The sequence below is a fragment of the Bombus terrestris genome, chromosome 17 (assembly GCF_910591885.1).
Source record: "Bombus terrestris chromosome 17, iyBomTerr1.2, whole genome shotgun sequence".
NCBI lineage: Eukaryota > Metazoa > Arthropoda > Insecta > Hymenoptera > Apidae > Bombus > Bombus terrestris.
The window spans coordinates 2,312,926-2,334,882 of NC_063285.1; the positions used below are offsets into that span (position 1 = coordinate 2,312,926).

At 40.3% G+C, this 21,957-nt stretch overlaps 1 protein-coding gene across 1 annotated transcript in view; it reads left to right on the plus strand.

Moving 5' to 3' along the window:
* The window catches only part of LOC125386768, a 60,323-nt gene that overhangs the window by 19,683 nt on the left and 18,683 nt on the right, over window positions 1–21,957 (plus strand). Inside the window, exons 6-7 of the mRNA XM_048413896.1 lie at window positions 6,551–6,704; window positions 11,769–11,925. Coding sequence (XP_048269853.1) covers window positions 6,551–6,704; window positions 11,769–11,925 — 311 coding nt within the window. The remainder of the gene's footprint in view (window positions 1–6,550; window positions 6,705–11,768; window positions 11,926–21,957) is intronic.

Sequence of the window (21,957 nt, forward strand, 5' to 3'; positions counted from 1 at the left end):
ATGTAATGGAATGTTTAGCAAGAGATGTACACGGTAATGTTTCACTGTCTAAATTAAATACATCCATGTAATAGAGAAGAATCTTTTCTATAGGTTCTCTGAGAGGTTTTTCTATGTGCGATAGTCGAATCGAAGATTTGAATTTTTGGATTTGATCTATGGTATTTGTATTTTCGATAATGTTAGAAACTTGAATTGAGGACTTACCACCATTGATAAAGCACACTGGCGTTGGCTTCCCTTCGAGGTATACAATTTTTTGAATGGTTTCTCCTGGTGCAAGGGTTGGTTCTTGTTGCAGCAGAAGGGTGTTGTTATCTAATTTCAATGTTTCGTTGGAGAGTTCGAATCGATATTGATTCAAACCGGGTAAGCCTAATACGCCATCTTCTATAATTGGGAAATCGTCATCTATTAAAGAGAAGTCTATCTTTTTGTCGAACAAATTCAATTTGACTTTGGAATTAGATTCGTATTCGGAATGTCCCATGGAGAATTTCTTTGTGTCTGGTATTGTTGTCTTTCCTGGGTAGCATCTTTGTTTAAGCAAGTTGATTCCTGCCCCGGAGTCAACGAGAAATCGCAATCCTGGTCGTCCTGGTAATTGTAATAGTATTGTGGGTAATCTTCCTGAGGTAGCATTGTTAATTCTGATTGTTCTTGAACGTGGTTTATTCCTGGAGGGGCTTTTCTTTGAGGCGGTATCGGAAAATTTTGGCATTGATTTGGAAGGTGTCCCAATCGATTGCATTTGGGACATTTCGCTTGCGTCCTTTCGCTTAATGGTCTGTTCCCAAACTTCGTAAAATTGTTCGTTCTTGGTAGAATATTTTGTGTGAGTGGAGTTTTATTATTTGTGTTACTTGTAATAGCGAGGCGATTGTCTACTGGATGAGAAGCCTGGTTACGATAAAATGGCGGGGCGGTTGTTTGTCGCGTCATTTGTCTGCGAGAGCTGTGCTCGCGAAAGTATCTTTCCATATTCATTGCTTTCCTTTCTGCTTCGATGAGATTTGGGGGGAGATTAGCCATTAGCGCCTGCCCTATTTCTGGACGAAGGCCTCTTACATAGTCGGTCACAGAGTCCATGTATAGTTGCTCGTTCATCGCCCGTCGAGTTAGTTCGTCTCTATACTCGTTGGTAATGCTGTGTTGGAGTTTGTTAAAAACGCTTCGAAATCTGATGTTATAGTTTTGCACGCTCTCAGTTAATCCTTGCCTCATTCCTCTTAATTCGTCCTGTTGTTCTCTCACTGATACTTGCGCAGCTACATTACGTCTCAATGCTTCATACAGAGATTCGAATTCGGTAATACGAATATTGCGGATTGCCATTGTGGCTTTTCCTACAATCTTCTCTATTTTAATCATTTTTAGTAATAGTGTTGGTTCGCTACACATCATTCTTACTTCTTGTATTTCATGAATAAAATCCTCCACGTCTATATCATCCTTTCCGTTTAATATCGGAATGCATTTTAATGCACTCTCAGCTTTTAGCTCTGGTTGCGTATATTGTTCAGGAAAAGTCCTTTCCCAGGATGGTTGAGGTGGTGTTTGAAGTAATGGGCGAGGTTCTCGAAGGACCGATTGATCTTTAGCGGTGTGGGTTACTTCGTCTACAGTTATTAGGGAACTGGCCTCCGATACATTTCCCGTTTTTGTGTTTGCTACAACTTCATCCATACGCAGTGTAAGCATACTCATTTGTTGGGTCAGTCTCTCATTTTGCTTCTGCATTGCATCAAGCAAAGCTTTAACTGTTGAGTCTATTCCGCTGTTAGTTAAAGCGGCGCTAACAGTTTCGGTTTTGTCTTCTCGTGGCGTTGCCATTGTTATACTAATTGTGCTGTCTGTTCTCGATCTGTATTTGACAAAAGAATCCAGGGCTTGCTCACCTTGATCGTTTAACCCGTAGGAAAGGTTCCGTTGCGGTGTTCCTTTGTCGAAACGTCGAAAGTGTCTGCTCTGTTACAGTGGTCCACTGATCCTCAATCTTCAAAGTTGACCGTAGCCCGAAATGCGTAATTTCGTTTTCTTGAAGTTGATGGATCCTGGCAGGATCGCCAAAATGTCACGTAAAAATAAAAAGAAATTTTATTAGGAAGGAGAACACTTTATTCTTATTTCGTTTATACAAGTATAAGACACTTCTGAGCTCTAGGCGTGACCGTTCGAGACTGAGGCTCTTACAATATTTTTTACTTTCGGTGACATCTGTTTCTTCTTTTGTTTTTCATCCTTCATCATCCCCACCACCCTGCAGGCGCACGCGACCGCTGCCACGCTTCCAGAACATTCGGTGGAAGGACCGTTAGGACACAGATGAACCCTCAGGCACTCCGGCAATATACATTGTCGCCAAGGTCACCATGTGTAATGTTCAAGTATCGGCTGTCTGGAGAATGTTTAGAAGTGGTCGCCTAAGGTGACATCAGGGCAAAAGAGTTTGGGGTTACAGTGTCCTGGTCTCTGACGTGATTTACGTTACAGTGTCACGACCGACATACTTCAAATCCGATGGACCGATGATGGAGATAAAGATGTGGCGACCTTGGCGACAATGTATATCGCCGAAGTGCCTAATGAGTCATCTATATCCCAACGGTCCTTCCACCGAATGTTCTAGAAGCGTGGCAACGGTCACGTATGCCTACAGTAGTACTTGCCTCGCGTATGCCTACTGGGTAGTGGGGATATTGAGGGATGACAAACAAAGAAGAAACAGATCCCACAGAAAGTCAAATTGTAAGAGCTTCAGTCTTGGAAAGTCACGGCTGGAGCTCAGAACCAAATCGCAGTCAGTGTAAACTCAGAGTACAAGAAATAAATTCTTTTGTTTTTTTGTTACCTTATTTTTTTTTTCTTTTCGTTCGAGCTACCCCTTTTTTTATTTTACGTGACAACGGCTTCAAGTCATAATAAAATCAAAAGGAATCTGCTAAATACTAAAATAATTGTACTTGTCTTGATAATTTTTTCCCTTAAACTATAACTGTACGAATATTTATTACGCATATATTTTTGCCATTTTTTAGATATTTGTTAATATTTTCACGGAGAACATAGATATCCCCGCTTTATTTCATGAAAATTATTCTACAGACTTGTAAAAATGCGTATATAACTTTTATTTGTTAAAATTTTATTAATAAACAATGTTCTACAAAATATTTGTTGAAATCAGTTATTGTACGAATACTTTTTACGTCGACTGCGTTTGTGTTTACAACGACAAAAGCCGTTTAATGCAATTATCGGCTTCTGCGGATTTGGACAGCGCACAATTTTAATTTCTAAGCTCTATCATTTTTAGCAAATGTACAAAGACCAACAAAAATTATGTTGCACTATACTGTATAGACAACAGTATCAAACATTTTTTGAGTTATTATTTATTGTCGTCTACATTGTCTATTGTTGCTTATTACTAAACAAGTTTAATAAAGGAAGATAATGAACATAATGTACACTGCGTATATCTCACATTAAATAACTGCTATAGGGTATACGTTCATATAATGTTCACATATACTAGCGCAAGCTCGAAGTAACAAACGAGAAGTACTGAAAAGGTAGGAAAAATTAGTTTATTAATTTATATTATAATTTATTTTTTATTTAAATATTGTTAAAATATTAGCTTATTAGACTATATTATAGTAAAAAATTATTTATTAAAATAATATTAAAACTATAATTCGCTGACTATAAATTAACACACAATTGAAAACAGATTTAAATTACCACGTTAAGTAGATCTTTCACAATAACTTGGTTTCGTTGTCATAGTGCCGAAATTAAGTTTTATAATATAATTTAGTATCTTCAACCAATTTGTACTTTTTATATGATTTCTGAACGTGAGCGGGGTATCTGGTTTTGTGCCTATCTTTGTTCATATTGTCTAAGTTTTCCGCATTTGTATCAACACCTTGTTAGTCGTCAATGGATGGTTGTTATAAAACATAGGTATATTGCGTATGCTGATTCGTTAGTTTTATTTCGGATTTTATCGTTGTTTTTACATGGTTGATAATAATGTTTCCGTGTTTCGGTTAATTAGAACATATTTTAATCAGTTTGCAACTTCTTTAACAATGACATCCGCTTGTTCGTTGCCAAGTATATCGTAATGGAATAAAATTCAGATAGTATTCGTCAGTTTCTGTATGGTACTGAGAAGATTTTATTTAATGGTTTTCATTATTATTAACACGTTCACGTCGGCGTGTTTAATTATGTTGTTAATTTTCCTGGTGATTTAGTTCCTTCAGTTCGTCAATTATTGAACTATAGTGTTGGTTGTAGGATGCATTCATCTATGTACTATCTTACAGCTTCTATTCTTCTTTAGTTGGTAAGTGTAGAAGTTTGCATTTTATCTTTTAATACGAGAGTAAGTTCTCTATAAATTTCAGGAGTATTAACTTGGACTTTGACCTGATTATCTTTCATTTGTTTGAGAGTACAGTCATCATTGGCTATTTTTTCCATTAGTTCTATGAGTGGTTCTTTGACTTGAGCTTCGATTTATATTGGTGAAGGTTTTGGTAGCTGCTTTTCGATGGCAGTTGTGTTGCTTCCTATAGATTCGTCATCCAGCTCCGCCAGTACGCTAAACGGATTACTATCCGGCATATTATTCAATCACTTATTATGTTCCGTGACTGTTTTAATCAAATTATCAGGTGGAATGATTTTCCGTTTCTTTGATGAATAGCTATTGTTGCTTCTTGTTGAAATAATTCTCACTTCTAAGAAAACTCTACATCTGCTTTATTGTTTGGTTTTCCTGAACTTCGAAGCCATTAAGAATTATCTAATACAAATCAATTTGAAAGGTCTCTCAGACTCATAACCTTTTTTGGAACGTGCCTTGTACAGACGATGCAGCGGGATATAGACAGGCCACTTTCGTAATTATACAATTGTAGTATCTTAATAGAGTCTTTAAAAGAAGGATAAGTAATGATGTTTTGGTTTAACAAATAATATTCAAAATAACGAACTGATTACAATGCTGTCATACGTCTTATTCTCATACTCGGCTCTCAACTTCCCGATTCACACTCTCCCGCTTCTGCACTCGCTCACTCTCGCTTCTCAACTCCCATTGTCCGGCTTTTGCATTCGCTCTCTCCGGCTTCTCAACTAACACTGTCTTTAGCATCCCTTTGTCTTTTCCCGCCCTATCGCGCACGTGTTCCGCAAACGCCCGTGGCCACGGTTATCAGGGCCTTTTCCACGAAACTATTCACTTGAAAAGACCGACGACGATAGAGCCGACGATACCGCGGCTCCCGCGATATTGTTTATGGTTCGACCGATATCTTAGGCCTTTTGCCCACGATATTACACAAATACCTATAGGCCCATGTCTTCGGGGCTCTGTTGTAATGTAACACTGCCAGCGTGTGGATCTGGATTAGCATATTCTGTACTTATACTTGTACTTATACTTACACTTATTCTTACATTTACACTTACATTTATACTCAAATATATTTCTGTTACACATCCATCCACGCGTTCCTCTAACAGATAACCTCAACACCTTTAACTGGAGGGGTACCAACTTCTATAAGATCTATTAAACTATTGTTCACTTGCGGTTTAATGATGGAAATTTTTTCGTTAGCTTCAATAATATTCAGCTGCAAATTGCTGCTCTTTTTTGCGCCATTTGTGATATAGACTTGCCAACGGCAAGTTTCCTATCATAGACACGCTCTCACTGGGAAATCGAATATACGGCACTATGAACTAATCGCTTTACGTAAACACTTCTTATTGTTAGTACTTCCTGTTTCTTTGACGAGACTGAATCAATGACTTTGATTAGTACGCTGTACTCGATGGATATTTGCACCGCATTCGATCGCGTCTCAGTGTGACGGCCGCGTTTGTGCCCGTTACTCCTCGGTTTGAGGCGAATACGCAGCAAAAGTACAAAATGTATCTTGACTTCTCGTTTACGCATCGTGTTTAACCTGACAGATCCTTGAGTTAATGCTTGAAAGCTTGAGCTCTGAGACGTAAAGACCTGTTTCAGATATTAATCAATGGATCTGTGTATATAATTCATACGGTTACAATGTAGTACAATAGCACTTCCTATAACGCGAGATATACGTTCCGTTACGAATTCAAGAGTGCAAAAAAATATAATTAAATAAATATGTAGTCTTTTCTTAATATGACAAAATAATATGCGACCCACAATAATAACTGTTCACAATACCAACTGTAAACAACTCTTTATGGCACAAGAGTTAATGCAAAACTGCGCGTCGAGTTAATTCAAAGACTTACATATTTTTATATTAGAAAAGAGTCATTTGCTGCAGCTTCTTAATCGCGTTATATGGAAGCATTGGCGTAATTTTTAGTCCACGTTAGAGAAGCATCGTGTCATACGGGATCCAACTATATATTATTTTCAATCAGCACTCTTTTTATTATCTTGATCAAATATAAACATATCATACATTCTATGGGTTTAAAAATAAATCTGAAAAAATATGAATGACAAACACTTAAATTGCAGGTTAATGGACATGAAGTTCCGCTTACTGATCCACCATACGTAGCAGTTTACGAACTGACATCATTACTTGAGCATAACTGTAAAGCAAATTGCTCGAAAAGTTTCACTGATACTGGAGGGCTGATTATTCATGCTGCAGTACCTATTGCAAAAGGTGACTATATATATATTCTATAAAGTATAGTAATATACAGGTGTAAAAGAATTTAAGGGGTGATTTTTGAAGAAAAGTAAAGATGGAAATCAAGAATAAAAAAATTGCGTTTTCAACTTTGTTTTTTAGTTATTGTCAGTTAAAATTAGCTAAAATGCCCCTGTACGCATGCAAACCTCCTCACATGGACGAGAATAGGTCAGCTTGAGCTGCAGGTCGCACAGCGATCCGTGTCGAACGATATGTGTGCAGCAGCTTACCCGGTACAAGTCGTAGAGAAGAAGATCATGACATTCGAAGACGTAAACTATCCCGCGCAACATTTTGTGAGAAAAGTCGTAGATTAAAAGTATTACACCAGTCTACTAATTAAAATCCATAACAACATAAAACTCATGCAATTTTCAAATAGAAAAAATTGATGTCTCCTTCAATTCTTTGCGTTCATAAGTAATTAATGAATAATAACACATATAAACAACGTTTATTGTTGTTGTTACATGTTACACAGGAAAACCACACATGTACCACAGGTGTCCAGGCTGTACATAGAAAAATTGCAACGAAAATAACAATCGTTTTATATTACAGTATGTGTTCAATATATGCTCCATTTTCTTGGAAACGAAATAGACAATAAGCACGGTACATACAACACGCACTATATACACTACACACTTCACACACCCAAATCACTCGCGTTGGAACTAAAAAAAGATTCAAAAAATAAAAAGAATACAAAAATAAAGGAGATAAAAATATTCAAAAAATTAAAAGTGAAGAAGCTCAAAAAAGACTACAGCGGAATAACTTAAATCTGTATTAAATCTACAATTAACCCCAGCTTTATGTTTATACAATTCTCCTAACAAAATCACTAGAATATGTTACATAACGAGGTAGCAGTGGAGAGTTCGTTCAGAAAAAAGTTTACGATATTCTTTACCAACACTTTCGTTTTCTTTGTATAATTTTCTCGAAATGAACCAGGGTCAGACAGGATAGCTGAGCTGCTCCTTTCAAAAGTATTATTAGGTATACCTACTGAGAAAACGAACAAGCCGCTTACCAGAAACTTAAAAGAGTTATTCAACGCAATAAGTATCATTTTTTATTTGCTGCACATTAATTTGTGTTGACATTTTTATATATATGTCGGGTTCACATTATGATTAAGATTAGGAACGTGAAGCAAATCTTCATTTGGATTAGACGTTGTTGTGCAATAGAGAAGATATTTACTAGCGTAATTCCGATCATTAGAGAATTTGACAAGTAACCGTGGTAATTAGATACTCGAGATGCTAATGACAATGATCTTAGGTTCAATAACGAATCCGCGGTCAACGGAATAACAAAATGCGCTTTTTTCCAAAGCCCAAGTTGCACTCGACTTGCTCGTCTACGTTACAAGTATTACTAAACCAACTCTTTGTTAAAACGTGGAATGTTCACCGAGCGTAAAGACGCTATGTAACTCGCTAATCAGACCTCACGAGAGAATGACTTTCCGTCGCGGTGATGCTGCAGTGGGAAACTATGATGGGGTGTGTCTCAAGGCGTCGTCGAGGAAAATCTTCGTTCGGGCAGTGAGGGAAATGGGCGTTGCTGTTAATTGGTTAATTTTTACGTTGTTGATTAGAAAAGGATGCTAGCCGGCCTTGAGAGAAAGTTGCTAGCGCGAAGCGTCGTCCGTGAGAAAAGCAGATTTCCCGTATCTTACCGTAGTAGGTGATAGATTTAGGGACTGTTAGGATAAAGACTGTTTGTCCGTTTGAAGGACCTTAGTTAACTAAACTCTAAGATTTATAGCGGCTCCTCAGACTAGCTGAACATGTACTGTGAACATGCATCGACATCTGATAATCATCCTTCTCGAAGAATAGGGTCTGTGTGTGGCGAGCCACGCGACAGAAACCGTTGGAATGTTTACTGTCGCGTGCCGCTACAACTATTTCTTTTAAGGAGAGCCATAGAATTACTCCATCCCTATGTTAAGTAAAGGCGTTCATCCCATGGCCGCGGCCACGTTCAGCGACTTGTTGTCGCCTCGAGCCCAAGCTCGCTATCACAAATGTCGGACAATTGTAATTGAGTTAAATTATAGAGACTAAAATGTTGGGGGTTTTCCGAAGAATTCCAAAGGGAAGGCCACGGTGTCTTTTCATCTCCGACGTATATATATCGGAATGGAGAGAAAAAACGCATGGGTGAACGTATTATAGAAATGCTTTATTCAGAAATGTTAGAAATTCGAATTTCCAATGGTTTTTATTCGATAGAATAATGTATTGATAGATGGATTTACTACCGTGGATTAAACGGAAAACGATGATTATTTAACGTGAACTTAATGCAGTAGTATGATATGACAACTCTCGATTAACGACTCTTGACTCTAGACTTTCAGGTGGCCAACTGAACATCAATGACTGCGGTGCTGAAATATATTGATGGTAGTTAGACCTATTGAAGTTTCCCGACCCTTTCGGTTTATCGGCATTTGCGCTTTATCATCGACATTGTCTGTATTGTCTGCGATCTTTCCGCGGTACTATAATAGAGACCAAAGAAGCCGCTGTAAAGAGGATCGTTGTGCCAAAGACTAAACACTAGAGAAGATGTAGAGTTTTCTTAGCAGTGAGACTCCTTGCAACAATTTGTATTATTGCACATTACTCCATAAAACGACTTTTTTATTCTTGATTTTCATCTTATTTTAGCTTTAATAATCATCCCTTAAATTTTTTTACATCTGTAATCGAACACCCTGTATATAACTCGTTGTTCAGAAGAAGGCGCTTGGAACGAATGTAGCTTTCATTTTTGTTGGTTTGGATAGCCTCAATCATAAAAATAGATATGCGTGTCAGCTAAAAACTTTGTATCTACAAATAAGACCATGAGGCATCGTGTGATGGTGAGCGAGTTAGCGGAATAATGCTCTTGCTGCTCTGCAGTCTCAAATATAATTTTCTGAGCAACAAATAGTACAGCATATTCCATATTCTTTTGTGCAAAACGGTGTTGGTATATCCTATGACTAAAAATGAGGGAAAAAATGTTGTGTTAATGCATTTCTAAAAAGTTAGAACACAAACGCGAAACAACCGACTAATTTTTCGCTCGATAAAAGGTATAGATTGACGATATTTATATCAATTTTATTTGTTCCAGTCGAAATGCAAAAAAAGTAACCTCGTTATATTACAAACTTCTCATTGATTTCTTTATATTGATTCCTGACGTGCATTAAATCATGTTACATAAATTTCTTCGTTTACAATTAAAAATCACAATTAAAAATCTGGTTGAACCAAAGAATTACTCGACGTTGTTGAGGTGCGACATTGTTGATACTCGTTGCCTGTTATATTTAAACGAAAATTTCGCTAATTTCGCATCATCATTACAACTTTTTAATAAAAAGTTTATAAGCCTATGTTTATATCATTCTTTTATTCTTAATTATGGAATATGCTGGCAATGTTTTACGATGAGTGAATAGAATACTCTATATTACATGTGTACATATGTGTGTTGAACATTTTGGCTCTACTTAACAAGTAATGTGTTATTGAACGTTTTGTCTGTCATTCGGACAAATGTGAATGCTAAGGCAAAACGACTGACGTCTACATAAACATTTTGTAGTGTAAAGTTAAATTGTTTATCATTTATCTAGTATTTCTATATATTAACCTTTTTTGCCGTTTTCATATTTACAAATAATTTGATATCACATAAATGATCTGTATATATACATATAGAAGCATTATTATGACTAAGAACACGCAAAGCAATTTTTAAAGAAGTAATAGGCTCCTTTAACTGTTTCTTAACTGTACACATAGGTTAGTCGACGAAAGTCGACAAAAAGACGTTGAGAATACCAAATCAATTTTATAGAAATTAGTCACAGTACTATTACAAAATAGATTTCAATTGCAAATCAAAATAGATTGAAAATATTACAATGTCGATTGAAAAAAATTACAACAAAATAATTTTCCAATATTTATGTAAATATCCATGCTTCTCTCTTCCCCTCTTTGTAAGTAAGACAACAAGTAATTTAAAATATTAGCTTTTGTTACAGCCATTCTTCAAAACATAAACGAATCATCAACTATGTGGACATCATTATATGTTACAATAGAAATTTGCTAATAATTGGATTGAGTATTTTTATGCAAATTCATCTTTTTGAGAATATAGATAGGGAGGAACCTCGGTAGAAAATTCTTTTATCACATTATACGCACTTTATGTAATTTTACACTTTAAAATTTCCTATGAATACCTAATATGGTCATCTACTGAGAATATTCAATATACGGGATGAAGGTAACCGGAACCACTTCGATCACTGTGCATGTCATGATTTTAGTGACAAATTTTTCAGATATAAGTTGGTTTCAAAGATGCACAGAAGGTCAAGTTTTGTTTTTTGTGAACTGCTCGAATTCAAGTTACTATTTTTAGAGGTATCGCAGTGGCTACAGTTATGCCACTTATAAACTAATGTATTTTTATATGAATAGGTTAATTCTTTTCTATATAGGATTATGAGTTGGATCGACTAACATAATAAAAAGTATATGATTTTATTTAAAAAGATAGATCTGACCTTCATATGTATTTTCGCATTCTCCTACAAAGACACTAATCGCGTCAAATTCTGTCCTCTTTGCAACCATTCAACTTTTATCTGAAATACTTTTCACTAAAATAGTGAAGATGTAGTGATCGAAGTGGTTCCAGCTGTATGACCTGTTCGTGTATGTATATACATACATTTATGCTAAGGGACTGTTTCTTGTGTGTACTTGTACCTCTCATAGGTGAAAATAAATCAACGGTGTAAAGGATCACTTACGATGGTAGAATTAAAAATTTTCGCGCGAGATTAAGAAATTATGTGCCTGTTTCTGTAAGCAATTCAGCTATCGAGTATAAGGCGATGTGACCAATTCGTCAAAAATCGTGTCGAATAAATTGTCTGTTCTTAGCCTAAATCTTCTAGATAAATGCAACTGTATGAATTTGTATGAAATATTTTAGAAGACCACATTTCTATATGTTATACGGATCCATTGTGGGGTACTGCAAACAGAAGACACCATCTTCTTAAAACAAAATTTTTTGAATGTACTTGTGATCGATGCAAGGATCCCACAGAATTTGGAACAATGTTTAATGCTTTAAAGTGCAATCGAATGTAAGTTAAGTTAAAAATTAAGTCTTATAGAAATTATTATGAAAACGAAGAATGGATTACTATAAATAAAAATATTTTCCCACTTTACAATATTGTACAGAACTGATGCAAGTACAGTAGAGTCTTCTTTATGCGAATTTATAAGCAGATATACTCTTCGGATAATGGAATTTTCTGATACTATAACAATCATTATTCTCGTGTGAAATTTCATTTATTTCAAATACAAATTAAGATTAATCGATAGCTTCTCTAAATATTGAATATCAATATCTTTTTGACTGCTAAGTCACGTAATTCTTTCAACATAAGTAATTACATCGCAGCGGAAGACTTCACACACATACAAAGCACACGCTATAGGGCTCAAGAATTAACACACCTCGAAGTAGAACACTAGAAACATTTACTAGAACTAGTGATCTCAACATATTATCCACAGGAAGACCAACACACTGGCAGACGGATCTAAACAAAATTCCTGACTTGCTTAATTTTGCAGGTATAAAAGGAGTAAACGCAAACAAATTAAAAGTAACACCCAGTCTGGAGCTTAGCTCCCATCATACACCGTTAATAATAGAATACGCAAGCAAACTAATACTTTATAACAAATCAGAGTCGCTTTGCAATAGAAGCATCAAATGGCAAACATAAAGAACTAATCAAGAGCGAAATCAACTGCAATATTCCATTGAAAACACCTGAACGCATCGAACAGGCAGTAACAACATTGACAGAAATTATGCAAGAAGCAGCAGGGGCAACTATTACTTATAAACCAAAAGAAACCAAACATCCTTGACAAAATCAGAGAAAAAAGGAAAGCGAAAGTAAAATGGCAAAAACATAGAACATGTGAAAACAAAAAACATCTATACAAACTTGCAAAGGAAATAAAAAGTAAAATAAAAGATCATAATAGTAACGAATTCTCAAAATTCATAGAAACACTCTCAGTGGAAAGCCACGAACAAAATAAAGAAGCCAATAAAAATAATCCCAGCAATTAGAAAAGCAGATAACATATGGGCCTGAAGCAACGAAGAGCAAGCTACAGGATTGTTCAACCACCTTTGTAACACATTTACTCTATATAATATTAACAACAGTAAAACCAAATATCATTGAGACGAAGATGCGCAAAATACTAGTAGCTCAACTGACAAGCACCGTACCATACCTAATACAACAGTTCAAGAAATGAGAATCATAATGAAGAAAACAAAAAACAATAAAGCACCAGGAGTCGACCCAATCTATGGTAAAATCTTGAAAAACCTTCCCCCAAAAGCAATACGTTTAATCATAATAATGTTCAATGCAATTTTAAGAATTCAATACTTTCCTAATCTATGGAAGGTAGCACAGATCATAATGTTAGTTAAACCAGGCAAAAACCCACACCAAACTGTATCTTACAGAGCAATATCACTACTTCCAGTGTTTTCCAAAATAGTAGAGAAAATAATATAACCAACAATAGAACAAGAAAAATTAATACCAGATTACCAATTTGGATTCAGAAAAAAACACTCCACGATAGAGCAAAAGGCACAGGCTCGTCAACGAAATTTTACCAGCAATAGAAAGGAAACAATACTGTACAGGCTCCTTCATGGGCATTGCGAAAGCATTTGACAAAGTGAACCATGAAAGCCTCTTACAAACAATCAAAAAACACTTCCCGGAATAAATCCACCACTTACTCAAATCATACCCAAGCAACAGAACCTTTATAGTAAAAATAAAGGATGTATATTCTGAAGTAAAAGACGCTGCCTGAAGGCAGGGGTACCGCAAGGAAGCGTCTTAGGCCCAATATTATACACACTATACACGGCCGGCATACCAACAACTACCAACAGCAAAATACAGACATTCGCGGACAACACGGCTGTGCTAGTCAGGCATACTAATCCAGCAACAGTAGCTACATTACTACAAGAGCACATCACAAAAATAGAAAAGTGGCTACAAGATAAACAAATAAAAGCAAACCCCAATAAATGCCACCATATTACATTTACACTAAGAAAACAGAAACCACCAAATATCCAATTGACTGGCACGCACATAACACAAACAAGGCAAGTTAACACGTTGACGCCGGCGCCGATATTCAGGGTTTTCTCTATGATGTGGCGCCCGACTGCACGGTCTGCTTCGTACGGCTGCGCAGCGCCAGATTAGACTGTTCAGCACTGTTAATTTATAGCAAAATTACAAAAGCTATACGATTCCTGTTGGGTTCAATGAATTCCGTGGACTTCAACTAATACATTGATATAGAATAGTTTGGCAATATCAATTTGCAGATATCTATAAATATTAAGTAAAGCTGATGGGACCAACTTTGACCCTAATTTTGGAGTACTCTTTTCGATTTTTCTCAAACAGTAGAGATCTGACGCGAATTCCGACTATTGCAACGTATACCAAACAGTGCAAATAAACCAACTACTTTGCATCATTAGTCTACATCCACCTTGAGCGGTAATATTGTTCAAGGGGCGCAACCTCAAGATAACAGTTGCGCCTGACTCATCGCCGTCTAATTGATAGGTCGCAACAAGTTCTGTATCAAATTCTTACAATTAGCAGTCACTAAATTGAATTAAGGAAAGAATACATTGTATACGAACACCAATACAATATGTACATGCCTGAAACAGAAAAGGACACCTATTACTGAGAAGTATCATGTTGGAATAGCAGAACGTTCGAATAGTACTGTATTCGGATAACGGATGTTCAGATAAAGAAGGCTCTACTGTAATAGAATTTAGAAAAGGAAGCACAATTTCGTAATTGTTTCTATATTCGCGGAGATATAGAGGATGTTTCAAACTATTACATTATATTTCGAATATAAATCTTTTAACACTTAGCCAACCGGCGCGCGTCACAATGAATTATACGTTTCCACCGCGCATTTTTCCAAGTATCGAGGACCAATATTCAGTACATAAGTAACAAAAAGGTCTAAAAATTATTTAAGTAATTAATTATATTTTGTGGTAATGATTTTATTTAACGATTTCACATATTGTTTATGCAATACATCGTGTTTAAAAGTATAAAAAAATATAGGTAATATTAAGAACGTTCAAGACGATTAAAGATAAATAACACAACTTGAACGTGAAATTAAAAATTCATAATGCATTTTAATATTTTTCTACAATGTAGTATCGTTCGATCATAACTCTATTTAGTCATAACGGATAGTGTAACTTTTTAATTAATTTTAACACCACTAAATTGGCGTATTTTGTTATATACTGTACATTATAAAAGCAGAAAAAGTGGCGCAATTAATTGGGAACAATTCCAGGTAAACAATAACTGATAATAACAGCGAAAAAATAAAACACGTTGCTAAAGCCAAAAAGGGAGGTCTCCCTATTCGGTTGCCTAAGTGTTAAAAAGCTTGTATCATACAATTTCATGGTTACGGGAAATGCTTACAAAATTATTTATCTCAAAGTTTAACTTGTGATGCATATATCAATACTTTATCCTTATTTGATGTAAGAACAAATGTTTGTATTTGTAAAATGTATCCGAAGTATGCCACAGATATATCCGGAAAATATTTCACATCACACACTTCTTGACCGACGTCTGTGTTTCGCTATTTCAATTTGTTATATCCCAGTTAATATTTTTTATTACTATGATATCTTCTTCTATCTGCCAACAAAACAAATATTACTAACAAACGAGGAAGATCGCTTTGATATAACTGATCAAAATGTAACATGCGAGTTAAGAGAATGCGAAGATTAGAGATTCGGGTCAGATCATTGTTTTCCTTTTAAGGGGGTATTTTAGTCTAGAGGTATGAATTTCGAGCGATTTTTGAAGCTCTGTACAAACGAAACAAAAAATATTTTTACTATCCATTTTTTTATGATTTGTATCTTGATATTTTAAGATTACATAAAAAATTAACCGAAAAAGACTAAAAATTCACAAAGTTATGAGCTGGCAAAGTGGAGGTCCAAAGAAAGGGTGTCCTGGCGTGCATGATATCGACCCTTCTGGTCGTCTGAAACAAAAAAGCTGAACGGATTCTTAATTAGAATAGATTCGACTATAGTATGAACCTTGGAAGAGTCAACAAATTATTTTTTCACAAAATGGCGGCCGTTTGAAAATAATTTTCCTTTTTGGCATGTTTTTTGGCAATTCCGAATTTTTTTAAAATAGTAAAATTAAAAATTTTAATCCGACCATGGTTGAGGCGATAGAAAAATATATAAAGAATATTCGCACCAAATCTCAAATAAATCGATTTATTGGAACTTGAGATATCGTGCACGTCAACTTGAAAAAAGTAATTTTGCGAAAAACGCGTTTAAAGTTTTGAGACAAGTTTACTCGGTCAACAGTCCTGCCCAAGCAGCCGAGATAAACGGACATGCGAAACAGTGCTTCAGTGAAAGTGCGGCAAGTGGGAAAAGAAACACACTTTGGGGATGGCGGCAAGCAGAACGGACACGTGCACGTCGCTCCGTAGGCATAACCGAAATATCTGGGTATATTAAAGAATTCGGGCGGAAAGTGCACGAAAGTGAAGTTTCTAGTGCTCCGGAATGAGTGGGAACACAAGAAATAGGTGAGCTCGCTGGTATAAAAGCGAGAGAAACGATTGAAAGTGCTGTGTGTGAAAAGTGAGGTTAGGGGCAGAGCGGGGGCCATCTTGGGTCGCGCGACCGAAGCGCCACCGTGCGGGCTACCTGGGTAACCAAGGAGTGGTGGAGAGCGCCACCGTGGAGGGCCAGTCGAAACTCCCCGCGTCGAACAGACACGAATCGCATACACGCGGAAGTATACAGTGGGATTATACGACGACCGGCTAAGTCGAAGGACATCCATCTCAAACATACATATATATATATGAGATATACATATATATATATACATACATATATATATATGTATATTAAGACACAAACACAATAATGGACAAGTACTGTAAGTCAAGTAAACTTACGGCTCAGGGGGTTTCGGAGCTTCCAGGCCCCGTCGGGGATTCGAATAGCGTTCCAGGCTCGACCCGACGGTCACCCAACGACTGGACGAACGGCGAGGGGAAGGTCGATCCCAGGGCCTCCCCTCGTTCGGTAAACACGACCGGGGACCAAGAAACACCCGCAGTTGTCACAGAGGAAAAGACGTGCAAGAAAAGCACTAGAAGATACCTCGAATTTGATGAAGACATCGCGGGAATCATCGAGGATGTCGAGATGCCAATGCAGGCACTCAAGGATAAGACACCACCCCCCGAAAAGGCGACCCGAATCGCCAAGGAAAAAATCTTCAAAGGTGACAAGATCACCAGATATATGAGAAAGTCCCCAGTGGAGGGGAGCGCGTGCAAGAAAACGAGAAGCCTGGCCAGGAGCCAGCCGAGGGCAACGAGGGACGAAGCGGCCAGCACCTCGGAGCTAGACACACCGGCGGAAATGTCGGACAGCGGCAGCGAAGCGGCGGCACCAAGGGAATGTCTCAGGAGGAAGGCCATGGCGAACAGAGCAACGGCCGAGACCGAAGGCAACGCCGAGGACAGTATCGTCATTAAGATGAGCGAATGGAAGGCGATGACGGAAATCATCACAGAAGTCTTCCGCGAAATCCAATACATAGGTAGCAGACTCTACCTCATGAGCAAAAAGGATACCGACATCAAGAAAAGGAGGGACGCCATCAGTAAAAAAGCGATCAAGCTCCACTCGATGTTGGACGAGATGAGGCTCAAGAGGAACGCGAGGACAGTCACGGCCACCAGGATGACCACCCCTCCGGGGAGGAGTGAGGAGAAGGAAGGAAAAAGGAAGGAGATATCGCCCGTCGAGGGGAAGGGCGACACCAAGAGGAAGAGACCAACGACATTGGAGGCCTCCTACGCAGGAGCCTGTGCCGGCAACAGCTCGGCAAAAGCGACTACGGAATGCACGGACAGCGATGTAAAGGAAGACTGGATCCCTATCCGCAGAAGGAGAGGAAAAGGAACGGACACCCCGACGGTGGTCAGGAAGGCGAACGCAGGAAGAGCGGCATTGGACAAGCCAAAGAGGCCGGAGGGACCGAAGAGGATACGTAACAGACCCGAAGCCATCCTCGTCAAAGTAGGGCAGGACAAGGAGTGGATCCAGGTCTACAAAGACTTGATAGGGGCAAGGAAGACCCTAAAAGAGAGCTGTGGGATTAGGAGGACCAGAACAGGTGACATCCTGATCGAGCTGAAAGCAGGTAGCAACGCCAAAAAGACCGCGGCGGATATGAACACGGCGCTAAGAGGCAAGGTGAGAGCGCTACCAATGCGCGACAAGACCTCCATAGAGATCAGGGATATAGACCCGCTCGTAGGCAAGGAAGAACTATCCAGGGAGATAGTAGTGCAACTGGGCGTAAGCGACATCACTGAGGTCGAAGTAAAGACCCTAAAAATGGCGCCGTGTGGCACCCAATCGGCAATAGTGACGATGCCGAAAGCCTATCTGGCCAAAGAGGGGACGAGCCGGAAGATCAGAACCGGCTTGACGATAGCCTCGATAAAGGCACTACCCAATGTGGTAAAGTGCTTCAGATGTCACATGTTCGGGCATATCGCGAACAAGTGCACGGCGATAAGCCCTGGAAAGGAGATTTGCAGGAAGTGCGGAGCCAAAGACCACACGATAGCTGCCTGCGTCAACGCACCCTGCTGCTCCATCTGCAGCAAGGAGAAAGGAGTGAAATTTGACCACGTAACCGGATCCCTGGCTTGTCCAGAATATAGAAGGCGGTTGAAAGCGAGTGAATGAGGATACTGCAGATAAACCTCAACAGATGCAAGCTGGCGCAGGACATGATGCACCAATGCGCGATCGAACTTAGGCCGGATATAATAATAATTTCCGAGCCGAAGAGGCAGCTACCGCACTGGTTTAATGACACCAAAGGAGACGCCTCGATATGGGTCACACACCTCAATGGCAAGCTGCCTGATGAAACAACGGAGGTCAAGAGCGACGGGATAGTGGGCGTCCGCGTCGGCGACGTCTTCTGCTTCAGCGGATACTGTTCGCCCAACATAAATAAGCGAGCATACTGCAAATACATAGACACGCTGTCTGCTATGACGAAGAGCGTTGCTAGAAGACACGACAAGGTCGTTGTGGCCGGAGACTTCAACGCAAAGTCAACCTGTTGGGGAGGATCGACCACAGACAAGAGAGGGAGAGTCTTAATGGAGGCACTAAGCGGCCACCGGGTGTTTCCATTGAGGCTCAAGGAAAAGTACACCTTCTTCATGAACGGGAACACGAACTTCCCCGACATAATAAGCGTATCCAACAAGGTCAGCGAGATACACGCCGGAAGCGCGGTCTTGCACAAATACTCGGCCTCGGACCATCTGTACGTGCTCCACAGGTTTAAGACGAGGAAGTCCCGAACCGTATCGAAGTTCTACAGGTACGTGACCAAGGACATGTCGCCGGAGGAGTTCCTGAGCAGATTCGACGACACACTGAAGAAGGAGGACCTCAACGCGGCTATCGGAGAGGATGGGGCCGAGCCCTTGCAAAAGAGCATCGAAGGTACGTGCGAAGGGATGCTAAGGAAGTCGAACGGTGCGGCGAGCCGCAAGTACGCGAACTACTGGTGGAACACGATGATCGCGGAACTGAGAGCGCAGGCGCAAAAAGCGCTCAGGAAGGTGACGAGAGAAAGAAAGAAGAATGCCGGCAACACCGAGCCCCTCGTCAACGCCTACAAGGAGATCCGTAGGCAGTTAAAAAAGAAGATCGCCTGTAGCAAAAAAACAGCTTGGGCAGAATACTGCAAGATACTGGAGAGCGACCCTTGGGGCAAACCCTATCGCACGGTCATGAAGAAATGTAAAAGCAAGGGACCAACAAACGACATGCCGATCGACATGGTGAAGGCAGTCCTACAGAGGCTATTCACCTTGGGACACGGACCCCCCCCCCCATTATGAGGGCCGCGAAGAGGCAGAGACCGAAGAAGAAGGAGATATTAGCCTCAGCGTCGCCATCGGCGAAGGCGATGTCGTCGATGCCGCCGGACGAATGAACACCAAGAAGTCTGCAGGAGTCGATGGCGTGCCGGGCGAGATCGCGAAGCTGGTAGCGAGTCGCAGGAGCGAGCTCGTGACAAGGGCGTTCAACGGCATCACCGAATCAGGAAGGATCCCAGACTGCTGGAAGACGGCCAGAGTAATACTGCTAAGGAAACCGGGAAAGGATCCCAGTTTCCCCAACGCGTACCGGCCGATAAGCATACTCCCAACCATGAGAAAGATCTGGGAAAAATGCTTTAAGAAGATCATCGAGAGATGCATCGGGATGGACCCATTCCATCGGAGGCAATATGGCTTCAGAAAGAAGAGGAGTACGGTAGATGCCATCACGCAGGTGATGAAGTTTGCCAACATCTGCAAACAGAAGAAGGTAATATGCGTGATGATCACCCTGGATATTAGCAATGCCTTCAATTCGCTCAGCTGGAAGAGCATATACGAGGAATGTGACAAGAGGACGCTGCCATGGAAGGTCAAAAGGCTAATCGGCAGTTACCTATCCAGAAGGAGGATCATCGTGAGCAACCAGCAAGGCACGGTGGAGCACGAGGTGGCGGCGGGAGTTCCGCAGGGATCCATCCTCGGACCATTCCTGTGGAACTTGGTATACGACCGGTTGCTCGAGAGACTCGACAACATGCCAATGGTCAGAGCAACCGCCTTCGCGGATGATCTGGCCATCACATGTTCCGTCGGGAGGAACGAAGATGCCTCAGTCAAGGTCAACACGATGCTAAGGATCGCCAACGATTGGTGCACGAGTGTCGGGCTCACCCTGGCGAGGGAAAAGACGGAGGTCATGCTCATCACAAGCTTGCGAGTGCCGAGAGTGGTGAAACTCAGGTTGGGCTCCTCGGACATCGAAACGGTCGATCGCATCAGGTATCTCGGAGTCGTCATCGACTCCAGTCGGAGGTTCGGTGCGCATATCGAGATGGTGTGTACCAGAGCCGACAAGTTAATAGGAGCCCTTAGGGGAATTCTACCCAACATCAACGGGCCGCCCAGCTTGGCTCGTAGGCTCTACTACAATGTGTGGGAGTCCATCGTAACTTACGGAGCACCGGTGTGGGCTAAAGCAGCGAATACCGATAAGAACAGGAAAAAGCTGAAACGAGCACAACGAACGGCCCTGTGCATAACAACGACGGCATACCGTACCGTCTCCCACGCGGCACTTTGCGTGTTGACCGGGAATCTCCCGATTTACATAAAGATAAAGATGCTCGGAGAGACCTACGAGAGGAACAAGATCCATGGGTCCAGGATTGGCACGGATGACGGCTCCAAGCTGAAGGAGGAACTGGGGGCGATTCGCAAGAAGGCCCAAGAGGACTGGCAGAAGGAGTGGAACAACTACAAAAAAGAAAATATCGCAAAGAAGCTAATACCGAGTGCGCTGCTATTTACCAAAAAGAAGATGGACATCGATCACCACACCATGCAGCTGCTAACCGGGCATGGGAGCTTCGGGGTCTATAGGAAAAGGATTGGCAGGGACAGCGACAGCAACTGTCTCGACTGTGGAGACCCGAACGACGATGCAGAGCACGCCCTCTTCGCGTGCCCGAAGTGGATGGACAGAAGGATCGAGCTGGAGAACGCTCTGGGAGGGAAGATAGACGTGGGCAATCTGATCGCCACGGTGACCGCCAAGGACGAGAGCTGGAATAAATTCAGGCAATTCTGCAAGACCGTCATGTGTCACAGGAGGGTGACAGCGAGGGCCTGGGAAGAGGCAAGGAGGAGAACGAGCGTAACAACAACTACGCGGAGCAATGAATGCAAGAACTTGGAACAACGAAAAACCGCAGAAGGAGACCAGCCCAGTATTCTGAACTGGCTGAGAGGACGACATGAGCAGTAACTGCCCGAAGAAGTAGATGCAACGGGGCACGAAAGGACAACCCTGATGACTGCCGACAGGTTTTACCGGG